General features: G+C 45.8%; 1 protein-coding gene across 1 annotated transcript; it reads left to right on the forward strand.

Moving 5' to 3' along the window:
- Positions 1 to 23,032: 23,032 nt before the first annotated feature.
- On the forward strand, positions 23,033 to 26,669 carry barhl2 (BarH-like homeobox 2). The gene is made up of 3 exons (XM_040185140.2): positions 23,033 to 24,055; positions 24,777 to 25,002; positions 26,000 to 26,669. The coding sequence occupies exons 1-3, from the start codon at positions 23,449 to 23,451 to the stop codon at positions 26,310 to 26,312; spliced, it is 1,146 nt and encodes a 381-aa protein (XP_040041074.2). The 5' UTR covers positions 23,033 to 23,448; the 3' UTR covers positions 26,313 to 26,669.
- Positions 26,670 to 27,421: the final 752 nt, after the last annotated feature.

Consider the following 27,421-nt stretch of genomic DNA (forward strand, 5'->3'; position numbering starts at 1 on the left):
CATTCAAGTATTCAGAATTGTATGCTCAGTTCTTTTTTTTGTATATCGTAAAACTGTATTACAGTATTGTTTCCCGGTATGAGAGACAACCGGTATATAATATTGCAATGGTTACCGCAATCCCCATTGTGTCACGTCCTTCGGCACTCCAGAGGTGGAGGCCTGGATAATGATTTCATGGAAATTTCTGGAAATTTGTCATTTTAAAATAATTCTGGGATTGTGTTCCTAAGACGTTTATAGCATTTGCTAGCTCCGCACAGTTTAGCCAAATAAGCCACAATGGAAATCTTGAGGATTATCCATCATTTAATCAGATTTTAGTTTAGTACAACTCAAACACATCGACATCCAGCTATAGAAAGAACTCAAAGGCCCCTCTCCCCCCCCTTCCCCTGAAATCTCTGGTGTTTTTGTATAATCTAATAAAGTGTGTTCTGGGATCGGTCAATTGTCGTTCAGTGAATCCAAACAAAAGTGCTTGTTCTGTCACATTGTGTCAATGCAATAACACTCCTGTGATTGAGCTCGCACCGCTGTGTTGGTGTGTAACAACCCTTGACAAAAGCATGTGGCAGAAATGGGTCACGGTAGTTTTGTATCGCAAATTAAACAATGGCCGATAACCTAAAGCCGCTATGCTAGTCTTCAGGTTGCATTGAAATCAGCAGTCTGTGTCTCAAGACAAGGGAGAGTCAGTGCGATCGTCACACCTCACTGTCCTGTTTGATGGAAATGCATTTGTTTCTCGTCACTAATTAATACTGTACTCAATGTTTTCATCGAGCACAAACACAACCTCCTGTTGTAGAACAAACATTATCCTATTGCCAAATCGTCGTTGAATTAGTGACCCCCCCCCCCCCCCCCCCCCTCCCTCGCCCCCACACACAGCTATCTCATTTGTACCGCACATCCAGATCATTCTGAAGCGTGTGACGCGGCGTTGCAGTACCCTTTGACCCCTCTGACTGAACTGTGCATAATTGGTTGGTCAGCCCCTCTGCTAATTAGCGTAGCATTAATGTGTGCGGCCCTGGGCGAGTGTGGTGCCAGAGCTGCCAGGGGCAGGGCACGGCGGGGCGGGGCGGGGGGGGGGTAGTGGGGGCTGGCGTGGCTCTGTGGAGCAGCCACCATTAACACCGGCCTCCAGGCAGCCTGCTGGGAGGTGAGAGCGCTCTAGACCCCCGTCCGGCCCCGACTCTCCGAGCGAAGGCTCCGAGCTCCCCTCAGCCCTGGTCCGTATCTGGGATGTCCTTGTAAGGGGGCGCGGGCGCGGCAGCGGCGTCCCAGAAGCTACCTCCTTGGTCCCTTCCGCGCTGTAAAACCCATGACAGGCATGCAAGCCACGCCACTGTTCAGCGGGCCGCCCTCACCGCCGCCAGGGCGGCGCGAACGGTGACTGATGTTGGCACGAGACGTGCTGCCAAGTGCCCCGGCCCGTGTGTCCAACCATGGATGTTGATTTCAATTAGCTCAATCTCATGCTCCAATACTGACCTCCCACATTCAAGGGCTCCCGCGTCTTTAGTTGCATTTTATCCACGCCGCACGTTTGCCTCAACTGGCCGCATTCAAATCGCTTGGTGTTGGTGCGGCTCCAGGTGACATCTCAGCGCTGGTCTGCCAGGCCTTGTTAGTCATCAGGAGATAAGGGGTAAATGAGGCGGGGTTGGGCTAATGATGTAAAAGCTGCCCCAATAATCCGTCTGAACAGTGGTTGGTCCTGATGGCTGGTGGCGGCCTGGTGGCGGCCTGATTGATGCTGGCCTGCGTTACCATACGCAGCGCAGCCATGTGGACCCCACTGGGTAAACACTGCCACTGTGGTGAATCTCTTAGTTCCTCAAAGCCCGGATCAGTGGCAGGCTTTGTAATCTGCAGCCGTGACCGGGAGGAGACGTGTAAAGGGGGGCCGGGGGGCTCACAGGACTGGCACCACATATTGGGTCGAGTTTGAGGGGTTTCACGAGGTAAAAGACTTTGGCGTTAGTGCCATGGTTTTACATGTAATTCTCTCGAGTTATTTTTGCCCCTCCATAAAAAATATAAGCGCTTCCTTACCAAAGACCTTTTATCGTGCCTCAGTCATAAATTGCCTCGGTAGCGGGGTCCATTGTCTACGGCCCAGCGGGGGGGGGGGGGGGGGGGGGGGGACCGTTTCTTTAAATATCCTCTATGTCATTGGCGTGCACGCACAGGTCGGCTCTGGGGCCCTCAGAGCAGAGCTCCCGTCTTCCGTCCCATCCCAAACGCTGAAGTCACAGCCAGAGATAAGTGCTTCTCCAGAGATGGCCCCTCTCCCTCAAATTGCCTTCCACAACTGTGTAAGAATGTCCACGATGTGCATGTTTAACATGTGACCATTAATCACAGCCAGACAGTCAATTAAAGCCATCATGTCGCCGTGAGGGGCCGGGTTAGCCAGGGGCCCGTGCTGGCATTATGAAATGCGGACACTTCAGAGGATGCGTTCTGCTTTTTGTGTGGTTTGCAATGAACCCCTAAATTGTCAGTGGATGTGGAGGTCGTCCATGGGATGACCTCCGGGCCGGCGAGGAGTGGACAGACTCCCGCTGACCCGTGATTTGTTTGAACAAAGGGAGTTTTTCAACATCACATTTTAGTTAGTCCGTCTTTTTTCATGTGTTAAGATTTATTTTTGTATGTTGCAGGTCTTGACAGTTACCGTTGCCAGGTTACCACGGCCTACTATTTTGAGAAATTGGCAACCAAGCCGCAACCACTTCTAGGATGTAAGAAATTCTGTTATTTATTAGATAGAACACAAACTTCTAAGAATTCTTCTTACTTTTGATTTTCAAAATGTTTATTTCCTCAACAGTATGAAAAGAAATAGAAAGCAGTAATTTAGCAAGTTGACTCAACTTTAATATAATCATTTAATTTATTTTTCTCTATTACTACAACATTATAACAAAAATAAACATCTGTCACTGTCGCCACGTTACTTTGGTACCGTCTTACTTTGGTATACCGCCTTTCCCTTAAATATTTATCCTTAACCGTAGTGCAGTTGACGCGTAGTAGCGTGCAAAACCTTCTAAATTGTACAAACATTAACATCAGATTTTAAAATAGTTTGAAAAAGTCTTCCTCACGTAATATTTTTCCCTAAAAACCCAGAGAATAAGAAGTTTAAACGCCACAAAAACATGTCAATCAAACCGCATGAGCGACATTTAACCACGCGGTTAAGAAAAGATACCTCTCAGGTCATCAGTGCGGCCCTGCTCTTTTATTTTCTCTCTCCATCTGTCAGTGGGGCCTTTGTCACGGGCACTGGCTATAGATAGAGATGTCAAAGTGGGACGTGTGGGTTGCCGGGTCGACAACCTCTTCACTTCTGTTGACCTTCAGACAGACAGATTTATACCCCGTCAGGCCTCGGCCCGTGTCTCGGGCTCCTCCCGACACGGCCGCGCCGTAATAAAGACGTCAGGCTTTGACCCCTGTCACTCTTCATTTCACCGGTAATTGTCACGATTGCCGAATTACGCCCCTATTTCAAACAAATGAGAAGACTATGATGGGGCGCCGCTCCGTCCGCCTGTCACACGGCGCGCCGCCTTCACTCATTTGAAGCCAGAATAACTGCAGCAAATGACTTGTGGCTCATTTGCAGATTACAGGAGCCAGCGCAGTTTACCCATTTGACATGTTAGCCCCCCCCCCAATTTGAGAGCCGAGCAGCGGATGCCGGACTGGACAAAACCCACATGGCATGTAATATGCGCCATGTTTCATATGATAGGAAATAATCCAGGGATCTTTTTTTTTCGGATGAATTATTGTGTCTGTGAATAAACAGCGATCACAAGACCAGAAGGGCTCAAGCTAACAAGCTAACAGCAAACGTCACCCCATGTGGGAAAACAAGCGGTCGACACAAGTTGATTATTAACTAGAAAAGGCATTTCCTGCTGAAAATGCGTTGGAATGCAAAAAGCTGAAAGCTGCACTGAATATTTGAAAATAGCTGAAAATACAGAAAGTTGAAGGGAATTTGAATACATTTGCTGAAAAGCTGAAATGAATTTGAAATTGCTGAAAATACAGAAATGGGAGAAGCTGAAAGGAATTTCAATAGATTTGCTGAAAAAGCAGAAATGAAAACAGCTGAAATAAATTTGAAATATTGCAAAAAAATACAGAAATGAATATTAAAAAATTGCTGTTGATAGAGGCATAAGAATAGCTGAAATTATTTTAAAGAACTGCTGAAAATACAGGAAGTGGGGAAGCTGAATTTCAATAGATTTTCTAAAAACAGAAGTTGCAGGAGCTTAAATTTGTTTAAAATTGTTTGTAGTAATATTAGTAGTAGTATTAGTTATAATTGTGGTATTAGTAGTACTAGCAGTATAAGCAGTAATAGTAGGTTTAGTATCAATAGCAGTAGAAACAGCTGGAATACTATTAGCCATAGTAGTATTTGTAATAACATTAGTAGTAGTTGTAGTATTAATAGCAGTAGAAATACTAGTAGTATGGTAGTAGAAGTATCAGTTTTAGTGTAGAAGTACTAGTAATATTCGTAGTGGTTGTAGTAGTATTTGAAAGAGCAATACGTATTTCAACGAAACCGCTTCATGGTTAAGGTACAGATAATCATTGAAGCTTTTAGTTTGTAATGATGGAATTGGGTGAGGGGGGGTTGGGAGACAGAATGTTTGTTATTCAAACTAAGAAGTTTTTAATTAATAGGCCTCATCACAAACATTACAGTAAAAATTCCCTCCATGGGGCTTTTATTTTGAAATTATTGGATTGGGTGGGGTGGGGGGGTGTAGATAGAGGGAGGGAGGGTGAGAGGGTGAGGAAGGGAGGGGTGGTGAGGAAGAGATAGAGGGAGAGAGAGAGGAGGAGAAATAGACAGACATACTGACTGAGAGTGATTAACAGTGAGCAGAGGTCAGGGTGGAGGGGGGAGGGGGGGCGAGTGTCTTTATCATATTGGTCTGTTGACAGAAAGCATATCTGCGTCATGTGACTCCACTAATCAGGTCACAAGGAGCAGCTGTGAGTCACAGACAGATCCTGCAGCATGTGAGTGCTCGTAACCACGACAACGACGCACCTGTGATCATTAACGAGCGGCTGCAAAAGGCAGAGACATGGCAGCGAGTTACACAGAATCCACACCTCAAACAAATGAGAACCAGCGCAAAACTATAACAGCTATCTAAAAAAGACTACGTTTGTATGAGACCCAAGACTCTACCGAACGCGTGGATGAGCTTTTTATGTCTGTCCGGTAATAAATACGGCTCCTATGGCCGTTTACAAAACGTGTACCTTGTGGATTTTTGTGAGAAATATGTCGGCAGATTTGTATTGGAGCCTATGGGGCTTTTGGCAGAGGTTGTGTCACTCAAACACTCCTTGCGCCAAAACTAAAAAACTCTGGGATTCCATGAACACATTAATCCAATCAGCACAACCATACCCTCATTAATCTGAAGAAATGAAGCCTCTAGAGTGTATACTTTGGCTGCAAGGACAGAAGTTCCATATTTTTTTAACCAGATTCCTGCGATGCCCCACACTCTAGCCTCGAGCTCTCCACTCTAGCAGACGCAATACACACTCATGTAAAAGTCAGAAACGGAGCGAAGAACTAGTGAAACATAATCAGTGATTATGAAAAAAGTACAATAGATATCAAGAAGCAGTTTTTTTCATAAAATAGTTGAGACTTGTGTCAACATTTGAAAGTTGAAATGATGTCTGTAGCTGAAAGATTGGCGAAGCTGAAGAATCTGAAAGTTGAAGAAGTTTAAGAGGATTTGAAAAACGATCTCCATTGGAAAACCATGTTAAAATATTAATGATTATAGATTTATATAAATTCAAGCTTAAGAGCTAAAAAGCTGAAAAGTCATAGCACCCCTCTCCTGAAGGAGCTGAATAATTTAATATTTGAATGGTTTTAATAGCTGAAAGTGTGAAGGAGTTGAAAGGCGGCGCGGAAGAAATAGAAGAAAAATAATAAGTCGGAATAAAGATTCGAAGAACAATACTTGGAATGCATCTCAATGCATTCCAACAATTAAACAGGATGCAGAAGAGTGTGCGGCACGGAAGAGTCCCTAAAGAGAGCCCCTAAACAAACGGGGCATTGAGCCGGTACCGGTGTGACCCCCCCCCCCACACCTCTCCCCCCCTGCCCCGCTTGTTCCCAAGAGTGCTGTCTGTTGTGAGACTGCCGACTCGCTAATGAGCTGTTTGCAGAACTGGGTACACAGCGACAGTGACCCCGCGTGACCTTCACCCCCGCACACCGTCTGGGGAGCAGCGATCGGGCTGGAGTAGAAAAAGCTGCTCCTGCGCTCTCTGCTCTCCCGGTCAAACGAGTTTCTGCGACTCCTCCGTCCTCGACTCCGAACCACCAGAAGGAGCCGCCGCGGCCTCCTCTTCCTCGCCGTGAAGATTGACCCCGCCGCTCCTCTTAATGTCAGCGCGTTAGCCGCCCGCTAACACTGGCTGGGCTGCTCCGTCACTTACATAATTACTGTTGTAATAAGACCATAATGAAGCGTATCGGAACACACGACCTTCAGGCTCCTTTCTTTTTTAATTATCCTGGTCATGCTGTAATTTTTCTTCTTCTCCCTCTTCTTTACAGAGAGCGCGTGAGACACTAATGACCAGGGTGACAGTTTGATAGCGGGGAGAGAGGCGGCGTGCGTTTGAGGTACGGCGACGAGTAGGCCCTCCGAGAGCCCGGCGACAGTAAAAACCCATCTAATTAACCCTCCTGGTGTGACATCATGTGATTAAATTAAACCACATCATCTCCCCCTGGGCCCGCCTGGAAACGCACCCCACCAACAATTCATTTGCTAAGCTTTAATTTTCCAAACCTGTTCCAAAGGGCCCCGATGCAGAGATAATTACCAGCTTCATCTCGGGTGGCTTTCTTGTTTCTTCTATCCGCTTGTTCATTAATAACGATAAGAGGTTGCAGGTTAAAAACTCATTTAATTGCCTTTATATTAATGACATTATGAATGGCCGGGACTGAGGCATCTAATTCTGTCCGGTAGTTAGTCTACATTGCAGGGCCCCCTGGAGGGCCGCTCATTTTGCCCGAATTACAGCACTGCAAAACTAGAATTAATGTGCGGCACACTCCGAACAGCGATAACAAACATGCTCTCCAGCAATGAATTATCTTGAGAAATGGCTGCAGAGGGACACACTCTCCTTCTCCCTGCACCCTCACCTGCTGAAATTGCATCGTTGAATCCTCATTCTGTAAACAGAGTGCAGTCCGACTCATTCTTTGGTTCTTTTTTTGTATTATTATATTGCCTTTCAGGGCCGCAGTGCTAATTAGAGTCTCTTTAACCCTCATATCCCGTAGAGGTGAATTCTTTCCCACCTCTATAAAGGACTGGAAAACAAGTCGGGCACTGATGACTAAATTGTACTCTACTTAGGAATAATGATAATGCAAATGCCTCTCAGCCAAGCTATTTCACCCATGAATATTGCAAAGAGGTAATCTAAGCGAAGCGTTGGCATTTTAACTCATTTAAATTCCTGCAATCTCTCTAATATTTTTTTTCTTTTGCTGGTTTTATGGTAACTGGAGCACATTTAGTTGTGTATGTATTAAGGCCGCCAGAGCCCAATGATGCATCTGCATGCTAATTGAACATGTGAATAATCAGCTGACATGGCGGTGCAACGTGGCCAAAGCTGCTGTGCTGTATGTGATGCTAACAGCTAAGCACCCAAACCAGAGGGGTTTGAATATGAGCTGACTTTTTTTTGTTTGTTGTCAGCCCTCTACAGAAAAATATATTATATCAAAATAAGTAAACCGATTTTAGTTGGTTTCTTGTACAAATCTTAAAATATATTTCTGTATATTCTGCTCCTAAATTCATACTAAGTCAATATTTATAATCTCTAAAACAGTGCATGATAAAAGTGCCTACTTAAAATACAAATGTCTTATGGGTAAATCTGTAAATAAGACTACGATGTAAATGTCAATCTCTCTTCCGCAACATCCTCCCCACTCTGTATGAACACAGCAAAAGTTCCTGAATTTGTAGCATAATGATCCAAACTAAATAGCACACATAACTTATTAGTTTACAAGTACCACCAGCCAGAAATGAGGCCAGGGGGGGGCGGATGATGAATGAGTGCATTTCCCCAAGCAAAAAGCTGACCTGGATACTGCTTTTCTTCCTCCCCTTCCGCGGTGCCAAGTGGGCCACCATTTTTCACCGGCCTCACACTTAGCACGCGGTAAGGCGCATGCGGGGGCCGCGCGCTAACGGCAGCCCTGACCCCGCCGTCTTCCTCCACCTGCCGGCTCCATCCCAAAAAGAAAAAGGAGGGGGAAAAAAGCGGCTCTAATCCCTTCACCGGGGCCCCGTAATTTGATCAAATAGCGCACACCCTTCCCCACCACTTATTGGCCAATTAAGTCAAGTTCTCACGCAGGGGGTCCAGCTGGCTCGGTGTTATCTGGGGATGAATTGATTGAAGCCATTCCACGTCTATGAACCCTACTTTAATGATGTAGGTGATAATACTTGTAATTCTTCTCAGTCAGGGGACTCACAGGCGCAGCTGTTACCGCGGTAATCCATGTCCTGATACACTGAAGTACCAGCGAGGCATTAATCTGTCTCTCAGATTCTCCTCCGCCAGGGTTTTCCTCCGGCGTCCCTGCCTCTGCTTATGCTCCGTGGCTAATACCACCTCTCTGAAATGTGACAGTGAAGTAGAAGGAGAATGAAGAAAGCGAGACGAGGCGTGACGGGTGCTCGTTTGCGGAGGGATTGGATGTTAATGATTGCGCACCTCGCGTTCTCCAGTTTGTGCCCCTGACCACTTTGTTAAAAAAAAAAAAAAAAAATCTCCCCCTCCCTCCCTCCAACTAAACCATGACAACTTAAGAAGGATAGATTTAGCGAAGAATCAATAAATACATGCATTAGTTCCAAAAGCAGACATTAACATTCTTAAACTGACTTCTCTTATAATCCTGCCTCTAGCCATTCAGTCAAAATATCAAATTATCATAATGAGGTCTAACTGCATATAAATGCCACGCATTAAAATCAGAGAGGGAGGTTGCTCATAATGCCATACATTCTTTATTACACATCCCTTAACATATGCACATCCCCATATGTTCCCCTCTTAATATTGTAGCATTACTTTGCATTGCAGCACATTCGGCGGTCGCCAGCACTCTCCCCGTGACAATGGGAATAGTTGATGATGAAGCACAAGCCCATGGTCTTGCTCGCTTTATCAAAAAAAAAAAGAGTAAAATACAGCAGAAGACCTCAATTTTTGTGGGGCTGCATTATGCACAAAGGAGTCAAGCGTGCTCTTAAGAGTGTCGGCGGCGTCTTTTAACTCGAGATCAGAGAGTGAGGGTTGCATGGGAAATGAGTCTCCTAGTGGAAGTGTCTCGGCGAGAGGTGGGAGGTGGAGAGGCCACGCTGACCTTGGCCGTGTTAGCCTGTCAGTATCTCCAGCTCCACACACACATACAAAGCAGCAGCTGATAACGTGCTCCGAGTCCCCATTACGTCACCATTAGGATCCTTGGGGCTGCGAGGTCAGGGATCGCCAAAAGTCAGCTGGGGTCTGGGAGAGATTCACCAAGGGAATAAGCTCACGGAATAAGATCCCGTTTGAACGAGATCACATTAGAAGAAGACCTCCAAGCCAGCTGGAAGATATGTGACGGCACTCACCTGCCAACAGAGGAGAGGTTTCCGCGGAAGCGCGTCGCGCCATTAAAGTGCATCTGCATGGGCATTTAGTGCCTGTAATTCTTAAAACAATTCCTGAATGTTAATGTTTCACCAGGCACGGCATCCACTTATCTGTGCCATTAAATTAACATCGCCATCTTCTGCAAAATGTATTCCCCTCAAAGCCATTGTGTCTTGTAGGGAAGCATGAAATCTTACATTTTGCATTATGTGTGTAAACTTAAGAGAATACCAATGGAATTAGCAAATCACTCTGAAAGCGCCACCGAATGGTTGATGAATAAAACATGAACGGCGAACAAATTAGAGGGAGCTGCGGCCGTGAGTCAGTCGATTTGCCACCAAAGATCTCAATGTTGAGGATGAGAATGTGGGCGAGTAAGCAGCAGGCAGCACCAGCCAGCCGGATCAGTCTCATGGTAAACAAATTAGGGCGGTTGGGGGTTACGGAGGGGGGGGGGGGGCGGGGCGCGGCAATTACTGCTTTCAGTCTCATTTAGAAAAAGCCTGTTGGCGCTCGCGGAGCGTGATGTCACGGCGATGGCGGATGCGTTTCTGGATTCGTCATGTGCAGATATGAACAGCGATTTAAGTGACAGGACGGCTGAGCTGTCATGCCAGCTTTGAACACTTCCTGTCTGCCCCCCCCGCCCCCCAACCCAACCTCTGTTTGTTTTTTTGCTGCTCCTCTTGTACAGCGTCACGCCTACTTTTGTCTGAACACATATTGCTCAGTTTAACTGCTACTTTTTTGGCTTACGCGCGTGTGTGTGTGTGTGTCAAGGAGCAGTAAATGATAAGCAACCTTGAGGTCTGTCTACGTCTTGGGCTGATATAGCGGGTTCATTGAAAAATCCAATGGAGGAACTCCTTATGTGCATTTATACGTGGAGCATTAGCCAAGCAGAGCTGTTTATGTGTGTGTGTGTGTGTGGCTGCAGGATAAAATAAGCAACAAGCATTTTGGGCTTGTAAACACGAGCGTGGAGGAGCGTCTGTTGGTTTCTGCCCTCATTATTTTTGGCAGGGTTGCATATGTTCCCCGTGCCGAAGCCGCGCTTGATTATCATCGCAATCAGCGGAGGTGGAGAGAGTCACATTAATTTGTAGTAATTAACAGTGCCGCCGCGGTCTGACAGCGCATGCTAACGAGACCCTTTGATTGTTTGGATCTCTAAGTGTGCCTCTCCTTGTTTGCGTCACCTCGGAGGAATTGGTGATATCAAAGCGCCGGCGCTCTCTGATGCTTGTCAAAATGCAATTCATAAAAGTTTAATTCCTTTATTGATTTAGTTTAGGTTTGATGCCTGCAGTGTCAGCTCCCCTGGTAGAACTTAGTGGATTCAAATGCTTGTCACCAGCTCGGCCTCTTTTTTACTGAGAACAATTGCCACAGGCCAGCCCAACAGGCATGGTTTAATTGCCATTAATTAAAAGCATAAATCTTTTTCTTCAGTTACTCTCCTCTTAAACAGGGCTTTGCGTTGCTGATTTTTTTTTTTTTTTTCTTCCTGTGCTGTCAGAATCCCTCCTGGCTAGTCAGAGTTCAACCCCCCCCCCCCTTCCCACACACACACACACACACACACACACACACCCTCCCCTATCCTCCTCCCTCCCTCCCTCCCTCCCTCCCCTCTCTACACCAGACGTTTCTGGAATCATCGTTTTTCTAGCACACTCCTGCATGATCTGACGTGAAGCGCGGGCAGCATGGTGATATTTAGTAAACCGGCTTCCTTCTTTATTGATGTATAATGAGGTCAAATGAATCCCCTCGTACGCATGCTTAGATGGCTCCTCGCCTCAAATCCTTTCTGACAGCGAGTAAAACAGCCGGCAAACACAACGCCGGCTCCCAGAGACGTGGCGGTGGAAAAAAAGAAGGAAGAAGCTCTTTTAATACCGTGGCAATTTCCCTCCTGTCTAGTCCTTAATTAGACACTTATTACCCTCTGAACAGTATTGCTCTCAGGCTCTAAGCCTCTAATACTGCAAATACTGGATGGTAGAATTAACATTGATGCCAGGTTTATTATCAGAATGACGGCTATATTTACTTAAAACAAAAAAAAGGGAAGAACCACGGTTTGCTATTTACTTATTTATTTATTTCAACTGCAGCTTGACGCGTTCAGGTGGTAGCGTGTCGCAGCAGAAAGCGAAACGTGATCTGAGACCACTGGCGGCGTCGACACATTTCCGTCCCCGTCCCCTGCGTCCTCGGCCTCGCTGGGCGGCCCGTGACGGCCGTCGCCACGGAGCCCCGCGCCCCTTTTGCACGCGCGCGTTCGACTCTCGCCGCATCCGCTAACGTCCGCAGCCGCTCCCCCGTCTCTGAGTGCGTCATGGCCGAGCCCTCCCCAGGCCTGATTAAAGCCAAGAGAGTCTTTCAGTTCAGGGTCAACGAGAGAGCGCAACACATAAATATGTTAGGGCAGCGCTATCAGCCGGTCAGTTTACTCGAGGAGGGGTCCTGGGGGGGGTGGGGGTGATCGATGATGGTCCCGGCTCACTCGCAGCCTAACAAACATCCTAAGCGGATGCAGGTTTTTTTGCCTAATTGGGAGCTTTTGCAGCTCAGATTCCGACTTATTTGATGTTGATGATGAAGTCCCAGGAAAGCCGGGTGGATTCTTGTAAACTAAATGTGTGTGCGTGTCTTCATTCGTACGCTGGTCAGAACTGTTACCTGTCAATTTGACCTGCATAGTTCTCCTCCTCATCTGGGGGGAGTACGCACGCACACACTTACACATGCACACACATGCCCTGAGCTCATTTTTAATCCGCGCGGCTCACCGTGAAGGCAGGAGGAAGTTCCAATTAAAATTAAAAAAAGCTCTTTTAACGGTCTCTTAAATTGACAACTGAACAATGATTTTCGAATTGGTATCTGTCAAAGGTCTCGGAAAATCCTCAGTTGATAAGGCCCAACGCTTCCAATTAGTAGCCGAGCAGGGCCTCAGCCAGTAATGATTTCCAGGTCCCTTAAGATGTGGCGCGGACACTTATTGCAAATTACTGACAAAGAGCCCTGCTGTATTGATGAGGGGGAGAACAGCCAAGTCTCTGTGTTCCCATCAGGTGGACGAGCGCCGAGAGGGGCCCGGAGCAGAGCTCCCTCCCTCCCTCTCTCCTCTGCAGTAATGTGGCCTCGGCGTGCAGTGTGGCTCATACACATAGACCCCCCCCCCCCCCCCTCCCACACCCCTACATCACCCCCCCTTACCCCCCGCTGACACGGGCTCCGAGAGACCGGCCCCTCTAGAAAGGAGAGCAAAAAATGCTAATGCTAACGCGAGGAAGGTGTCGGCAGCGGATCATCAATAATGTCTGGAAGTTAACTGCCCCCTTCTAATTATAGCTCCCATCTCTCAGGGCCGCAGGAGGCTGCAGGCCGGCTCCTTAATTGAGCCGAGCGAGATTCCCCCCCCCCGTCACATCGTCGGCCCTTATTGTTTACAGTCCTTGAAACCGGACCAAAAGATTCACGGCGAGTCGGCGCAGAATGCATTTGGTATGCGGTAAGAATGAATAAGAGGGGGAGGATTCTTGCTGGTCAGGTAGGGAATTCGATTTGAAGGCCATACGGTAGCCAGAGGTCACATCATTTATTCTCCGCGTTGGTGCCTCTGGAAGGCCGTGTGCGCCGTCCTTTTTGCAGCTCCGTGTTGTAGCTTAGGTTGCTACCTGAGGGGCAAATATGAGCAGTGGCTGTCTGGTAACTAGCGTTTTCACCTCAATTATGGGAGTTAATGAGCAGATAATCACATGTTTCTTTTGCATCTAGATCGGCTGCGCGCGTAGCGCTAGGCTAACACATGTCCCGTCCACGGCCTGCGCCGCGCGCGCTGTGGGGTCCGCCAGGCTGTCAGGCCATGTCCAGTCCCCCGATGTTTACTCCAGTTCATCGCGCTGTAGGCCCGGCAAAAATGTTGTTGACCCCGGTGACCCGAGCCCACCTCAATCTTTCTGCGCTCAGCGCTCCAGGGTCTAATGGTTAGTAGTTTGCGGTTTCCTCCAGTTAGATGCTTGCTGCAAACGACAGAGTTTGCAACAACCATCCTTGCTGGATTCGGGTCCGATAGCAGAAGAGTTCCGCAGTGGGAGGGCATCGTTTTGTCGAGTTAACACGTATGAGGTATGAGTTAGCACGTATGAGTTAGCACGTATGAGGTATGAGTTAGCACGTATGAGGTATGAGTTAGCACGTATGAGGTATGAGTTAGCACGTATGAGGTATGAGTCAGCACGTATGAGGTATGAGTCAGCACGTATGAGGTATGAGTTAGCACGTATGAGGGATGAGTCAGCACGTATGAGGGATGAGTCAGCACGTATGAGATATGAGTCAGCACGTATGAGGGATGAGTCAGCACGTATGAGGGATGAGTTAGCACGTATGAGGGATGAGTTAGCACGTATGAGGTATGAGTCAGCACGTATGAGGTATGAGTTAGCACGTATGAGGGATGAGTTAGCACGTATGATTCACTCGTCTCTAAGTCTTTAGTGGTGGTTTGGACACCTTAGCTGAGGTCTGAGTAAACACAAGCTGAAGATGATTTGACTTTTGTATTACATAAAATCAGTCAGTACATATGCCAATGAAGAAATGTAAGGCAGGTAGCTAAATGAGAATACAAATTGGTCATCACTCCAACCGGCCTTTAGCTTCAGGGTGGCGAGGGAAGGTTACGTGACCATGGTGTAGTTTGGTTGTAGCTTAACTTTGATTGCATTTACACTTCAAAACCATAAAAGCAGTGTTCATCTGTGAGAACGATGTATCGTCGTTAGTTTGTCCCAGAGTTTATTTTATAATCCAACGTCCAATATAAGAAATCCCATTGGCCTGCTGTCGAGGGAGCCAGTGCGATGCTGACTTCCGGGTTCGGCCTCCGAAAACACGTCGTCCCCGCCTGTCAATACGACGCCACAGTGTAATTCCTGGCTGCCGATCTGCATCGCCTCGTTGTCTGCGTGCAGCCTGTAACCTCCGCTAAGCTTGTAGCCCGCTGCACGTCTGTGCTCCTGTCAGATGAGAGGCAGCTTTGATTTCCCCCATCTTTGTGTCACGCTGACTGGCATACCATTTGACAGGTGGAGTTAAAATAGAGAAAATTGTGGATGAAAATTCCTCAGTCTCAATCTCTTGCCCTGGGCTGTAGGCAGCGGAGACAGAAGCCCACTGCTTTGTGCCAAATGTTTATCAAAGGGCCTGATTAAATTGCTGTGTTCAGGTTAACAGCCTAATAGATAAAACAAAAGAAGAAGAAAAATGAAATCGCTATACCTCTGCGAGGTCGTGTGCGGAATAAAAGGTGCCAGAAGAAACCTCTGACCAGCCAGCTGTAAGGGAGGCTGGAATATCATATGCCCTTTGTTGTGGCACAAAAAGAGACGCAAGCTCTGAGATCTGTTATTCTCACTTTCCTCTGTCTTCTCAATCATTCCCTTTTTTTCACCCTCTCCATTGCTGGAGGAAATAAACCTGGCCCCTTTTTTTTTTTCTCGCCGAGGCCGGGCTGGCTTCCCCTGGCCATTCCTCTCTGTTTTGTTTCAAAAGGGCAAGGCTCTCCAGCCTGAGCAGTTTGCCCCGCAGTCCCACGCCGGGGGCGATGCTTGCCTCAGCTGCTTCATCACCGGGGGACCGGGCTAACGTCTCCTGACTGCACTTAGCTGTGTTTCTCTGATACGGTCATATCACATCAGCCCGGGCACATGTGACATTGCATGCTCCTCCTAACTTTGCACAGTTTTCCTTTGCTGTCGACGCTCTCATCTCCCGCTTTTATCTCCCGCTTTGCACGCGGTGTTGCAATATTTCCTGGCAGCGGCGATGCCGCTCATTTGAGTCGGATAACAGCCCCCCCCCACACCCGCCGGCCGACCGACCCAAGATCTCTCGATCAGGCCCTTTTCCCCCCTACAGGAAGCCTAACCCCCCTCTCCCCCCCTTCCATCCCCAGCCGCAACCCCCCCAACCCCCGCGTCTTCCGTCTTCTTGATTTTTTTTTCTCTTTTTTTTTTTTCCTTGCCCCCGCATTTGAATTTCTAGATAATAGGCTTTGACTTCTGGCTGCACGTTTATGGGTCTTTTTATGTTATCAGCTTAGCTCATAGCGTGGAGCTGAAGAACACAGACTCCTAGTGACAGGCCAGCCAGTCAGCAAGGCGAGCCTGTCAGGAGCTCTCATACACTAATGATTTCCCTTTAGTCTATTTTCTGTCTCATTGGCCGTTTCCTTCAAAAACAAAATTGCTCATTTAAATTCTCATGCCTGGGGCATTTTGGTCTTCAAATATTGTTGGAAAGTGAAAGGATTAGGCAAAATATGCTTTTTTAAAATGTTAATATATTTTCTGGTTCACTTTCTCCTCTGAGGCCAATTAGGGAATTTCTGCTGGCTGCATTAATGTCAAACTGACATCCCCGGCTATAATTACACTGTGCTTGAAACCTAACTTTCACTTGTGGGTAGATGAGTGTGCCTCGCAGTGACACAGACACTCGCTCTGCCAGCTTTTGATCATTTAATCATCGCTTGCTTTCTTTCTCTCTTTTCCTCCCTTGCTCGCTGATGATTTCACCTTTTATTCTTTCTGTTGCAAAATGCAGCGGTGCGTTTCATTATTCACCGCCGTATGGGTTTTGCTTTTTTTGGCTTAGTGACATCATGCCTCGTTTTTGCCTGCTCCAAGTAATGCGACGAGAACAGCCCCTTTGGCCCCTTCAGGTGTGGACCATATGTACGTTGTTTACTCACTTGATTTTCAATTTACGTTGTGTACTTTGTGCTTACAGCGCATGTTTTTATTCCTTTTTTTACGACGAAGCAGTGGCTGTCAGGAAGTGAAGTGCGGGTAACACGTGGCACCAGCACGCCACGTCTCTGCCAGTCGTTCTCACGCTGCGCTTCTCTGTGAAGACCAGGGAGGCGGCTAATGACGGGTAAAGCTCTCACTGCGAATATGAAGTGCGTCTGAAACCGTAGGGCAGATTACACTTGGGATTTGGGCGCCGAAAGCCAGTCGCCATGGAGCAACTGATACTCATAACACATTCTAAATATCTGTAGATTGGCACGTTACCAAGATAAATATTGATGATATGCATAATTTAGAGGGACAATAAAGCTGTAGTTGGAGGTTTGAGCGTGTTTGAATGAAAGAAAAGTTGCATTGAGATGTTGAACTCCCACAAAGGAAAGAGTCCTTCAGTGACACGACAAAGCTTCTTATGGGGCTGGAATGCCCATGCGATTGATTTCCCCTCGTTTCAGTACCTCGGACGCGGACCCGCCAATCATAGCGTCGCCTGGTTCTCGCCTAGGGTCCGACGACCACATTGTTTAGATATACTTAGTTTTCCGCTTGTGTTTGTCAAACTTTGTGTAGTGGTGTCCTTGTTACTGGGAGACGTAAAAAACGAGATGTACTAAAATGTTATGTTTCTACGTTAAATCCTGCGGGGCTAACATTAGCCGTTAGCATTCCCTGAACTAGCAGTAGCCCGCCTCTGGTGTGCTAGCTACTAAAGGTGTTTAGAATGTATACACATGTTGCTTTTGCTTCTTACGCTCCTCTCTTGTAACGTTAAACCCTGGAAAGGGCGTAGAAAGGATCAATTATGAAATTTCACACCAAATCGGAGCAGCGATTTGAGCTCTGGAGCCACTTTCAGATGCCGAATGTTGCCATCAGATCAAATGAAAGCCGACCCTTGAAAGAACTACACCCCTTCCTCATTTAGCCTCCAACGCCTCAACAATTGTGATGCCAATCAACTTAATGACCCAGTGATTGTTTTGAATACACAGTTTCCCATGTTGGACACCATCAAGCTGTTGGACTATGTGCTGTTACTGGCTCAGGGCAGGAGGGGGATAGCGAAGGGGAGGGGGGCCAAAGTGCATGCAAGCGTTCCTGGGCTATTCGTAACGTCACCCCACCCCCCCCTCCAAACACACACACACACCCTCCGTCTTTTCTCCTTGCCTCACTTGCATTGTTTGCAGCCCTCGCGCCCGGACTTCAGGTAATAGGAAATGGCACTGACCCCTCCTGATCCCCCCGATTACCTTCGTGAAGCGTGAACGTGCTACGGAATCACACATCAGGAGACGAGTTGTAATTATTTTTGCGATGCCATCAGCATGGATCAATCACTCAGGGAGGCTGCTAGTGGAAAAGCCGCTCGCAGCCATGGACGGAGCCAGCAGCGACCCTCTTTGACTGACAGCTTTGGTAATTAAGTGATTGTACGGACCCCTCCGACTGTTATAACAACCTTGTCAGGGCCAGTCTGTGTTTGGAACACACTCGAATCAATGTGTTCTGCGCTCCCAGAGTATCTCTGATCGTGCACCTCAGACAGAGGGAGGAAAAACACAATCCTTTGCAGTGAATATTTGTGATGGCAGCAAATGGCTCTATTGAGTGGCCCAAACGTTTTGAAAAAATAAACATAGAAGGTAGATTTTTATGATAATTTATTCCCAAAGCCGAACGGAAATGCTCATCCTTGAGGGAAACAGAATCCGACTTTACTCTCCATACTGGCTCATTACATTTTAAATCCCAATGCATGGAATAATACCATTGCACTTCCAATTGAACTTGAATGTCACATGTTTCATTACTGCATAAGTGGAAATGACGTCTAAAGGATGAAATAACATGCAGTGTGTCCGTCCTAAATGTCACATTGCTCTCACCTTTCATTCCAAAGCTCCTGGGATGTAATTTAGTATTGAAATTTGATTCCTATTGCTGCGGCGTATTAGCCTGACACCAAAATGATAAAAACAAATGTCCCGCATGTTTAATCTGATCACCGATACACTTCAGAGAGAATAATTGGTGTGAATGTCCCCTGCAACATTTACCGCACTTAATAGTGTTTGGATACATACGAGCTCATTAGAGTGTGACGTGGTAATCACTCATCGGTTTGCTATTACAGTCACCTGCTTGGTTTTTTATTTACTCGTTTGACAACTTGGTTTAGTTTGTCAAGGCGAGCAGAATATGCAGGACAAGCTCAAATCAACAAGTCAGTCACAAAGAATGCTGAAACTAATTCAACTCACTACACATTGTAATTTCTAGTAGCCCCTCCCTGGTCTATTTAGCATTTATTAGCAATTCATATTAATAATTGGTATCATTACACTGTAGTTATACACAAACATTACGTCATTTTCAAGAATTTTGAAGTGATCGTGAACAGTTGTTAGTTGACACATTAGTGTGTAAACAATACGATATAACTGATATTATATGACACATGTATATGTATGAGTCTTCCACTGGTTATGAAGCCTGAAGTATTCATCTACAATTGATACAGAAAGAGCAGTTGGATTTATTATATTCTTTACTCAAGTATCTTCTTGTTTGATTGTTTGCTTTAGGAATACTGATAATTAATCAAGTTGCCGTTAAAATGTTAAAGTTACATCTTTTGGATACAGTGATACTTCAAGCTCAACAGATGGAAACCTGCCCGCATGATTGATTCACAAATGTTAAGTATAATAATAGCTAAGTGTTTATATGCACAGTTGTTGTCAGTAATACTTGTTGACAAATGCATTGATATAAATGTCCTTGTAGAGCGCAACAACATTCAAGTTTATTGTACTAATTGATTCTAAATGGAATGTGGCCAAAGCTGTCATGGTTAATTAAGTCTTGGTCAAACTGGCTTTTCTTAGCCTTAGACGCACAAACTTCACCACAAAGGAATCCTCAGGTCTGTTAATGTACCCGAGACCTCCCAACACAACATGTTACAGCAGGCAGTTGTTCTGGAAATGAAGTGTCATTACTTGCACATTTTTAAAAAGTCATCTATGCAGTGATTTTAATCCATAAATGACAGGACTTTGTTTCTTTAGCTGTGGCAATGATGCATGTAAGCACATGTATCATGACGGCGTTTTATTAAGAGAAGATAAACCTAATAAAATGCGCCTGCGCGACGGCCCTGAGATGTTGCCTCTGTTCCCGAGTGCAACAACAGACGCTTTCAAAGAATTATTTATTCCAATACTTTTTGCAGGGACCAGCATCCAGACACAACACCTGGCATGGCATCAACCGTGACTCTATATGTTGAGATCTGCATCTAAATATGATATGATATGAGATCTGCATCTAAATATGATCATTGCTTGCCTTCTTTATTTCTAGTAAATCAAACTCCTGTGGAAATGTCATTATTATTTTTCCCATCTGAATGTTTGCTCATAGGTGACCATTTTATGTATTGTTCCACAAAACGTACAATTGTTTGACTCTCGGTAACCACTGAAAAGCTTGTGAGATTTCATGACTGGGATTCATTCTTAAATGTAATAGATGACAAAAATATATGTTTGTAAGAAGACTTTTCTGTTTAAAAGTGACAGGTGTGTGATATTCTTTACTGGTGCATGGAAATGTAATAGTGTCACATTCTGGCCAGGGGGAGATTTATATGTATTCAACTGAAAGCTTTCCTTAAAAGCTACAAGAAATACTTTTTTTTTTTTTTTATATTTGACCAATCACCAACTCCCTTCATCATCTCTCCTGATAGGATCTTGCTTTTCATGACGTTGCTTTTTAATTAAAGAAGAGGAAAAAGAGAGAGAGAGTGAAATGGGGAGAGAGACGGCGCCTTGACCACGAAGGCAGAGAACATCCGACCACTTTATAGAAAAGTTATTGTAACCCTGAGCATCCGTCCCGCTCCTCTTCTGCTTAATGACTGACAGTCTAAACGCGCGCTGTTTCTCCTTGTAAACCCCGCCGCTGTGCAACCCCAAAGGTCGCCAGCGGTGAAGTGACAGCGCGCTGCGCCGCCGCAGAATCGATGCGGATGCGCCGTTCCATCATCGACCATCAGCCGAGGCCAATAAGACGACACCGCTAACTGGTCGCATTCAATCAGCTCCTGCGGAGCCGCAGAGCTGATAAAGCGATTGATTTCTGCTGCTTGCGGTGGATGAACAGGCCGCGCGCGCACACGCACACACACACACACGCACACACAGACTGACATGTTTAAGCATCGCTTCGATGTGATCCAAGCGATTTGCATGGGGAACAGGGCTGATGAGAGGCCCGATTATTGGCTAATTGTGGACACAGTATTCTAATTGGTTTCCACTGTGGAGATAATCTTTAATGTTTGCGCCATAATGTTTCTGACCGTCACTTTGATTCAGACTCCGGCGGATTGGTGCGTTCAATTCGCCTCTTTGCGATGTGATATAAAAGTATTTTTTGCCTTTATGGAAATAGGGGCAGCCGAAGCCGAGGCCCTCGGCTCGCTCGTGAGCGTCAGACTGCAGCAGACTCTCTCTGTCGCCTCCTTGTGCTCGAGCGTTGCACGTCACGCGTGAGAAAAGTGCCGCTCCGGTCCAAGTAAAGGCGTCTAATCTGTCCGAGAAATAAGAGCCGACTTTACGGTCGCCCTATACGTTCCACAACGTGTTCGGACATTTAACTAAAATATATTGATTTTATTTTAATTTAATTTAACAGAGTCTTTGATTTTGTAATTTATTCTTTTTTTCAGAACAAAATACTGAAATTGAAATGCGCGACTTCTAATGTAATTGTTCCACAGACGATGCAAGGGAACAAAAAAAAAACAGCCGAACACTGAACGTTTTAGCATATGTGAATAATCAAAATATTAATGCTTTTAATTAGAGGCTGCTGCTCTACAGCTTGTTGGCTGTTCAAAGCATTTGAATTATTAATACAAGTTCAACCATTTTTATTTTCTAGCGCAAGCATGTCTGAGTGTAGAGAGATATTTAAACGGAGTTAAACATCTGAAATACATTCAAATAAGTCATATGGATTTTTTTTAAATTACAGTATATTTATTGGCCTTGTCTGCATGCAAATACCAATCGAATACAAATAAATGTATAATCAGTACATGTCGTTCGAACTGTTAAAATCATTGCGATTCAAAAAAGAGGAATTTAAATCCCAAAACAAACCTACGAATCCGGATATTCTGATTGTGAACAGCAGCATAAAATCTTCATCCGTCTCGCATCAATAATCATCGTCAACCTGCCGGAAAGGGAGATGTGGGGGGTGGTGGGGGGGGGGGGGGGGGGGGTGAAAGAAACCAACCGCAGCACTAATAAGATAAACCCGCTCTTTGATTCATCCTCAAATTCCGGAAAAAGTGCACAGTGCGAAAGAAAAATCCATCTGATAGAAAATTTCAAGTCCGCCAAAAAAGAAAAAAAAAGAGGGGAAGCGGATCCCCAGCATACATTCACCTTCCTGTGGAAAGTGACATTTCCCACGAACAGACATCATCCGGAGCGCGTGCAGACACTCTGTCAGCTGAACGCGACGCATATTTTCCCTCCACTTCCTTCAAATCTGCTCGTCGGCGGGGGGAAAGTGGCCGATTCCTACTACCTTTGAACGCTCATTAGCACCTCATAATTACTTTACTAATTAGGATGACATGGTTATTAACTAGATGCGCTGTCATGACAGTCACCAGCCCCACTCCTCCCCATCCCTAAATATGTCGACCTCGCTGCTCTTAAGAATACATCCATGAAGAGATGTCATCATGGCCTCAAATGGGTTGTTTGTAAAAAAAAAAATAAAAAAAATAAAATTTGAAATGCTGTAAATTTGAATATGGCAACAGCTGAGCCTTTTACTCGTTGGGCAAGTTAAATGAAATAAAGACTGAATGAACTCGAACGCAATCTGAAAATCAACGACGTATGCCTATAGGTCGCCGTACCATACAGCTCAAACTGCTGCACGGTCATCGTGGATTTCTACCTTTTAGTTCGACTTCAGCAAATTGTTCGGAGCTCAGATTTGAATGTCATCTTCTTATCTAATTTGTATTTTATTTTCTTCCTCCCGCGCGGTCTCTCTGTCGCAGCTCGGATATTTCCTACAAAATAGTTTACAGCGTGGCCTTAAAGCACACGGATGCTTTTTTCCTGCATTCTTTTTCTTTTTTTTTCTTTTGGTCAAACGAGCTATTCTAGAATAAAACTCAACTCAACGGTTGGCTTGAACTATCTCGATAAAGAAACAACTCCCTGATTGGCGAGGCGCCGCAGCCGGTCATGCTGCGAGCCAATGGCGGCGCAGGGGGGTGGGGCGGCGGGTTACGGCAGAAAAGGCGTCGAGTGTTTATTATAAAGGAGAAAATATTAATTCCCCCCCCCCCCCCCCCCCCCCCCCCCCCCTCGCCGTGGGCCGTGACGTCAGTATAGGAAGTCATTGTAGAGCAACACTGGAGCGATTAGCAGCAAAAAGGGGGAGCCTGATGTCGAGGAGTCAGCCCTATGTCTATCTCTCTATACGCCGCAACTTTTAACACAAAGTTCAATATCCAAACACAAAAAGCGACGTGGACTACGCAGAACCCCGCACTTTGCTTCCCCGCATGTTCACTGAATGTAACATCCCTGGACCATCCTGAGCCGCTTGTATTCGTGGATTTTCTCTCTTGGGTTTTTATTGCTCAACTATCCTTTTTAAATTTTTTTCTCAAATTTTTTCCTCCTGCAACTCGATTTCGTTTTTTCTGACTTTTCTCCCGCGCTGGCATCGGATACGGAGAGGCGTCTCGCTGGTGTTATGACGACTCCATCACTCCTTTCTTAATATGGAAGGATCCAGCGGGTCGAGTTTTGGGATAGACACTATTTTATCCAGCGCGTCGAACTCTGGCAACCCCGTGCTGATGAACGGAGATTTTCGCCTCGGCGACAGCAGGAGCGCGGATTTCAGGAGCCTGGCCACCCCGTCGCCATGCTCGGAGATAGACACCGTGGGAACGGCCCCCTCGTCCCCCATCTCGGTCACCATGGAGCACGCCGCCGATGCGCATCTGGTGCAGGACAGCCTTCAGCAGCAGCAGCAGCAGCATCACCACCTCCACCACCACCACCACAACAATAACCACAACCAGCCGCAAAGTTTGCCGCTGTCGCCTCAGCAGCAGCAGCAGCAGCAGCAGCAGCAGGCGCTCGCCGGGGCCGGCTGCGCCCCGAGGAGCGCCACCTCCTCGTTCCTAATCAAAGACATTTTGGGCGACAGTAAACCGCTGGCCGCCTGCGCACCTTACAGCACCAGCGTGTCCTCGCCCCACCACACGCCAAAACCAGAAAGTGCCACGGCTCCGGACGGCTTTCGGCCCAAGTTGGAACAAGACGAGAACCGGGGGAAGTTGGACCGAAGAGACGACATTCAGAGTGAACTGAAATGCAACGGTAAGAGCGCGTTTTGGTGTTTTGCGCTGTTGTTTTGGCGTTTGCTGTACGCGTATTTGAGGTGGAATGTTATGGGCTACAATAAAAAAAAAAGTGTAGCCCATATAAATACATATAGACTAGGGACACAGCTAAAAATGTATATATTGAAAAATCACGAATAATGCTAATAATAGTAATGCGTCACTGTCTGATTCTTTGTCTGAGTCGCAGCGTCCTTTATTAGTGTAATAGATGTGAAAACAGATGTAAGCCTGGTGATTTTCCCCGTGTGCGAGGCCTCCCTAGTGGGTCAATTAGAGAGATTATTGTTCTTCCTAGAGGGGGGATCATGGTGCACTAGAACCCAGCTACAAATAGAGATGGATTGACATATCGATTTCTCGTTTTCTCATAGAGGCAAAATAAATAAATAAAACTTCAGGTGACAAATACACACAAACGTTTTTCTCGTTTTTGTATTTGCTTTTTTTTTTTTTGTTGCTCTCGCTTCGGTTTCGTGCCACACGTGTGAGCAACTCTGAGCAAGTATTTATAAAGTTTGACTGGAGGCATGGAGGCTGAGCGTTGCACCTGCTCGTGGTTATTTTTGGTTTATTTTAATGGGCTCAGCATCAAAAAAAAAAGTAGAATGAATCAAATAAAAGCCGTTTTCTTGCTGCGGCAGCGAGTGAGGAAGTGCAGGCCTGACTGTTGTGCTTGTAATCCCGCGGCCTTTTAGGAGCTAAAGAAGAAGGCGACCGGGAGATCTCCAGTAGCAGAGACAGTCCTCCGATGCGCACAAAAAAGCCTCGCAAAGCACGGACAGCCTTTACCGACCACCAGCTCAACCAGCTGGAGAGGAGCTTCGAGCGACAGAAATACCTCAGCGTGCAGGACCGCATGGACCTGGCCGCGGCTCTCAACCTGACCGACACGCAAGTCAAGACGTGGTACCAGAACAGACGGTAGGTCACCGCGCCGGCACATGGCTGCAGACACCGACATCCCAACAACAAAAGTAATAACAAGTGATCCATGGAAAGAGAGATTTTCTTTCCAGTTTCAAAGATATGTTTCTATTAAAAAATGTAGTTTATCCATCCCAAAAATATTTGGGATGGATTTCATTTTTACTTTGTATTTCGTTTTGTTTAGAATTGCTGAATATTTATTTTTTATTTTTTATTTCAGCCTGTCATGATCAATTTTGCATGTAAGACAGTCCTTTAATTTCACACTGCCATATCTGATGCATGTGTTCAGCAGGCTTGTTCATCTTGTATTCTAAACGCATCACATTTTTAGCATTCGGAATTTTGAGAGGGCAAAATAGATTTTATTCAATTCACTTAATACATTGTAGAGGCCTGCGTCATTTCAATTTCAAAACTAAAAGTCCCGCTTGGTTTTATGAGGTTTTTGCACTACTTACTTTTCAGAACATTTTACATTAGCATTATTTATTTGGCTTGCACTTATGTTTGTATCGTAACCGGACCTTTTGCTCATATTATAGTTAATCAATTAATTCCATTTCAGTATGTAACGAAACTCTTATCGTTCTGGTCAAATCTGTTTGTGATGCACATGTTGCCTCCTCGGTAATTGAAAATGTAGTAGTTAAATATATATATTTCTTCACCCCCAAACCGTCTTTTAAAATTCCGTAACTTTTATTGTATCTGCAACTCTTCAAAATAAAGACTCGTTTACTTAAAAATACTTCATTCAGATACTTTGTGCAGCTGTGAGACAAGTGCGCTTTGATAAGTTTGGACCAAAGCAGATCAGCACTGTGCCGTCTTGATATGTCCTCCTTTGCCTAATTAAACCTTAACCAGAACGCGGTGCCTGCAATAATTAGGCCCCTGCATACCAATTAAAAGGGCCGTTTGGGGAATTAACGAGAGCGCATGAGCTGATTCAATAATTCATCTCCTGTATTTTGATCCGATTCTCCAGGACGAAGTGGAAGAGGCAGACGGCGGTGGGATTAGAGCTGCTGGCCGAAGCAGGGAACTACTCGGCCTTACAGAGAATGTTCCCGTCGCCCTATTTCTACCACCCGAGCCTGCTGGGCACCGTGGACAGCACGACGGCGGCCGCCGCGGCCGCGGCCATGTACAGCAGCATGTACCGGACTCCTACCGCGCCGCATCCCGGCCTCCAGAGACCTCTGGTCCCGCGGGTGCTCATTCACGGCCTCGGGCCGGGGGGGCAACCGGCGCTAAACCCCCTGTCTAACTCCATGTCCGGCACGCCGCACCAGCGGTAGAACTCGATAGAAGACGATACAAAGACGGTGAGACCAGAAACCTGGTTGAACGTGAGATGTGAGTAACTGCATCGGAACCGCATTGCAGGACTTGTTCGCTCTCTCTCTCTCTCCAAAAAAAAGAGACCCGTTTAAAGACATTTTACAGAAGTAAAGGAGGTATTTAATATGGGCCCAAATAGCCTGAGGCCAGTCCTAAAGACTCTCTCTGTCCGGGCCAAGACAGACCACGAGGACGGTTCATGTCTGATTGTTCGTTTGTTTGTCTTTTGTACAAATACACTTACATTAGCAAATAAACTTATAAAGTTTATTAGATGGAGAAGAACGGAATGAATAAAGAAGTAATGATACTAATTGATTTGCAGACGCTTCTATTCGAACTTGAGTCCAAATTTCCTTTTTTACGCAAACTTTCATACAAGAGAAGGATTTTTTCGCAATTACACGTTGTTGATTATACACGGAGGTTGATGTTATCAATGGTGTCATGGCAGTTCAATATACTTTTTACATTATTAAAAAAATAATTTACAGCTACCATATGGTGCTAATTTTATTCATACAGCTATACAATAATTGCATATATTTATTTACATTTTAATTCTAATAATCAGGCCAGCGGGGTGTTTTACCCTCATAATGTCACTTCACCCCTTTTTTAAGGCTGACGTAATTTTTTATGACATAAATGGATCAACGTAAATAATTAGTTGTGAGAGCATATGGTGTTTAAATTGCAAGACGTTGCATTTGGTCTCAAACCGGTCATTTTCCACGCCTTTTAATACATGCCTCTTGTTTACCGGCACACATACATATGGATGCGCAGCAGCTGATTGGTGGTGGGATGAATGGCCGCGATGAGTCGGGTTTACTGGGAATGTGGCCTTGGCTTAGCAGCTGTTCCCTGGGAGCACAGCAGACAATACGCCTGAATTTCTCAGCATGAGTGATCAGGGAGAAGAACCCTGCAAGAAAGAAGAAGAAGAAGAAAAAGAAACTTGCTGATAATCTGCGCCTTCTATAACCATTTACGGCCAAGGAGCTATTTTCGATTTTAAAAAGCGAATAATATCACTGCGCATTAAATCATTTCCTAATAGTTT

Source organism: Gasterosteus aculeatus, chromosome 8, assembly GCF_964276395.1.
Source record: "Gasterosteus aculeatus chromosome 8, fGasAcu3.hap1.1, whole genome shotgun sequence".
NCBI lineage: Eukaryota > Metazoa > Chordata > Actinopteri > Perciformes > Gasterosteidae > Gasterosteus > Gasterosteus aculeatus.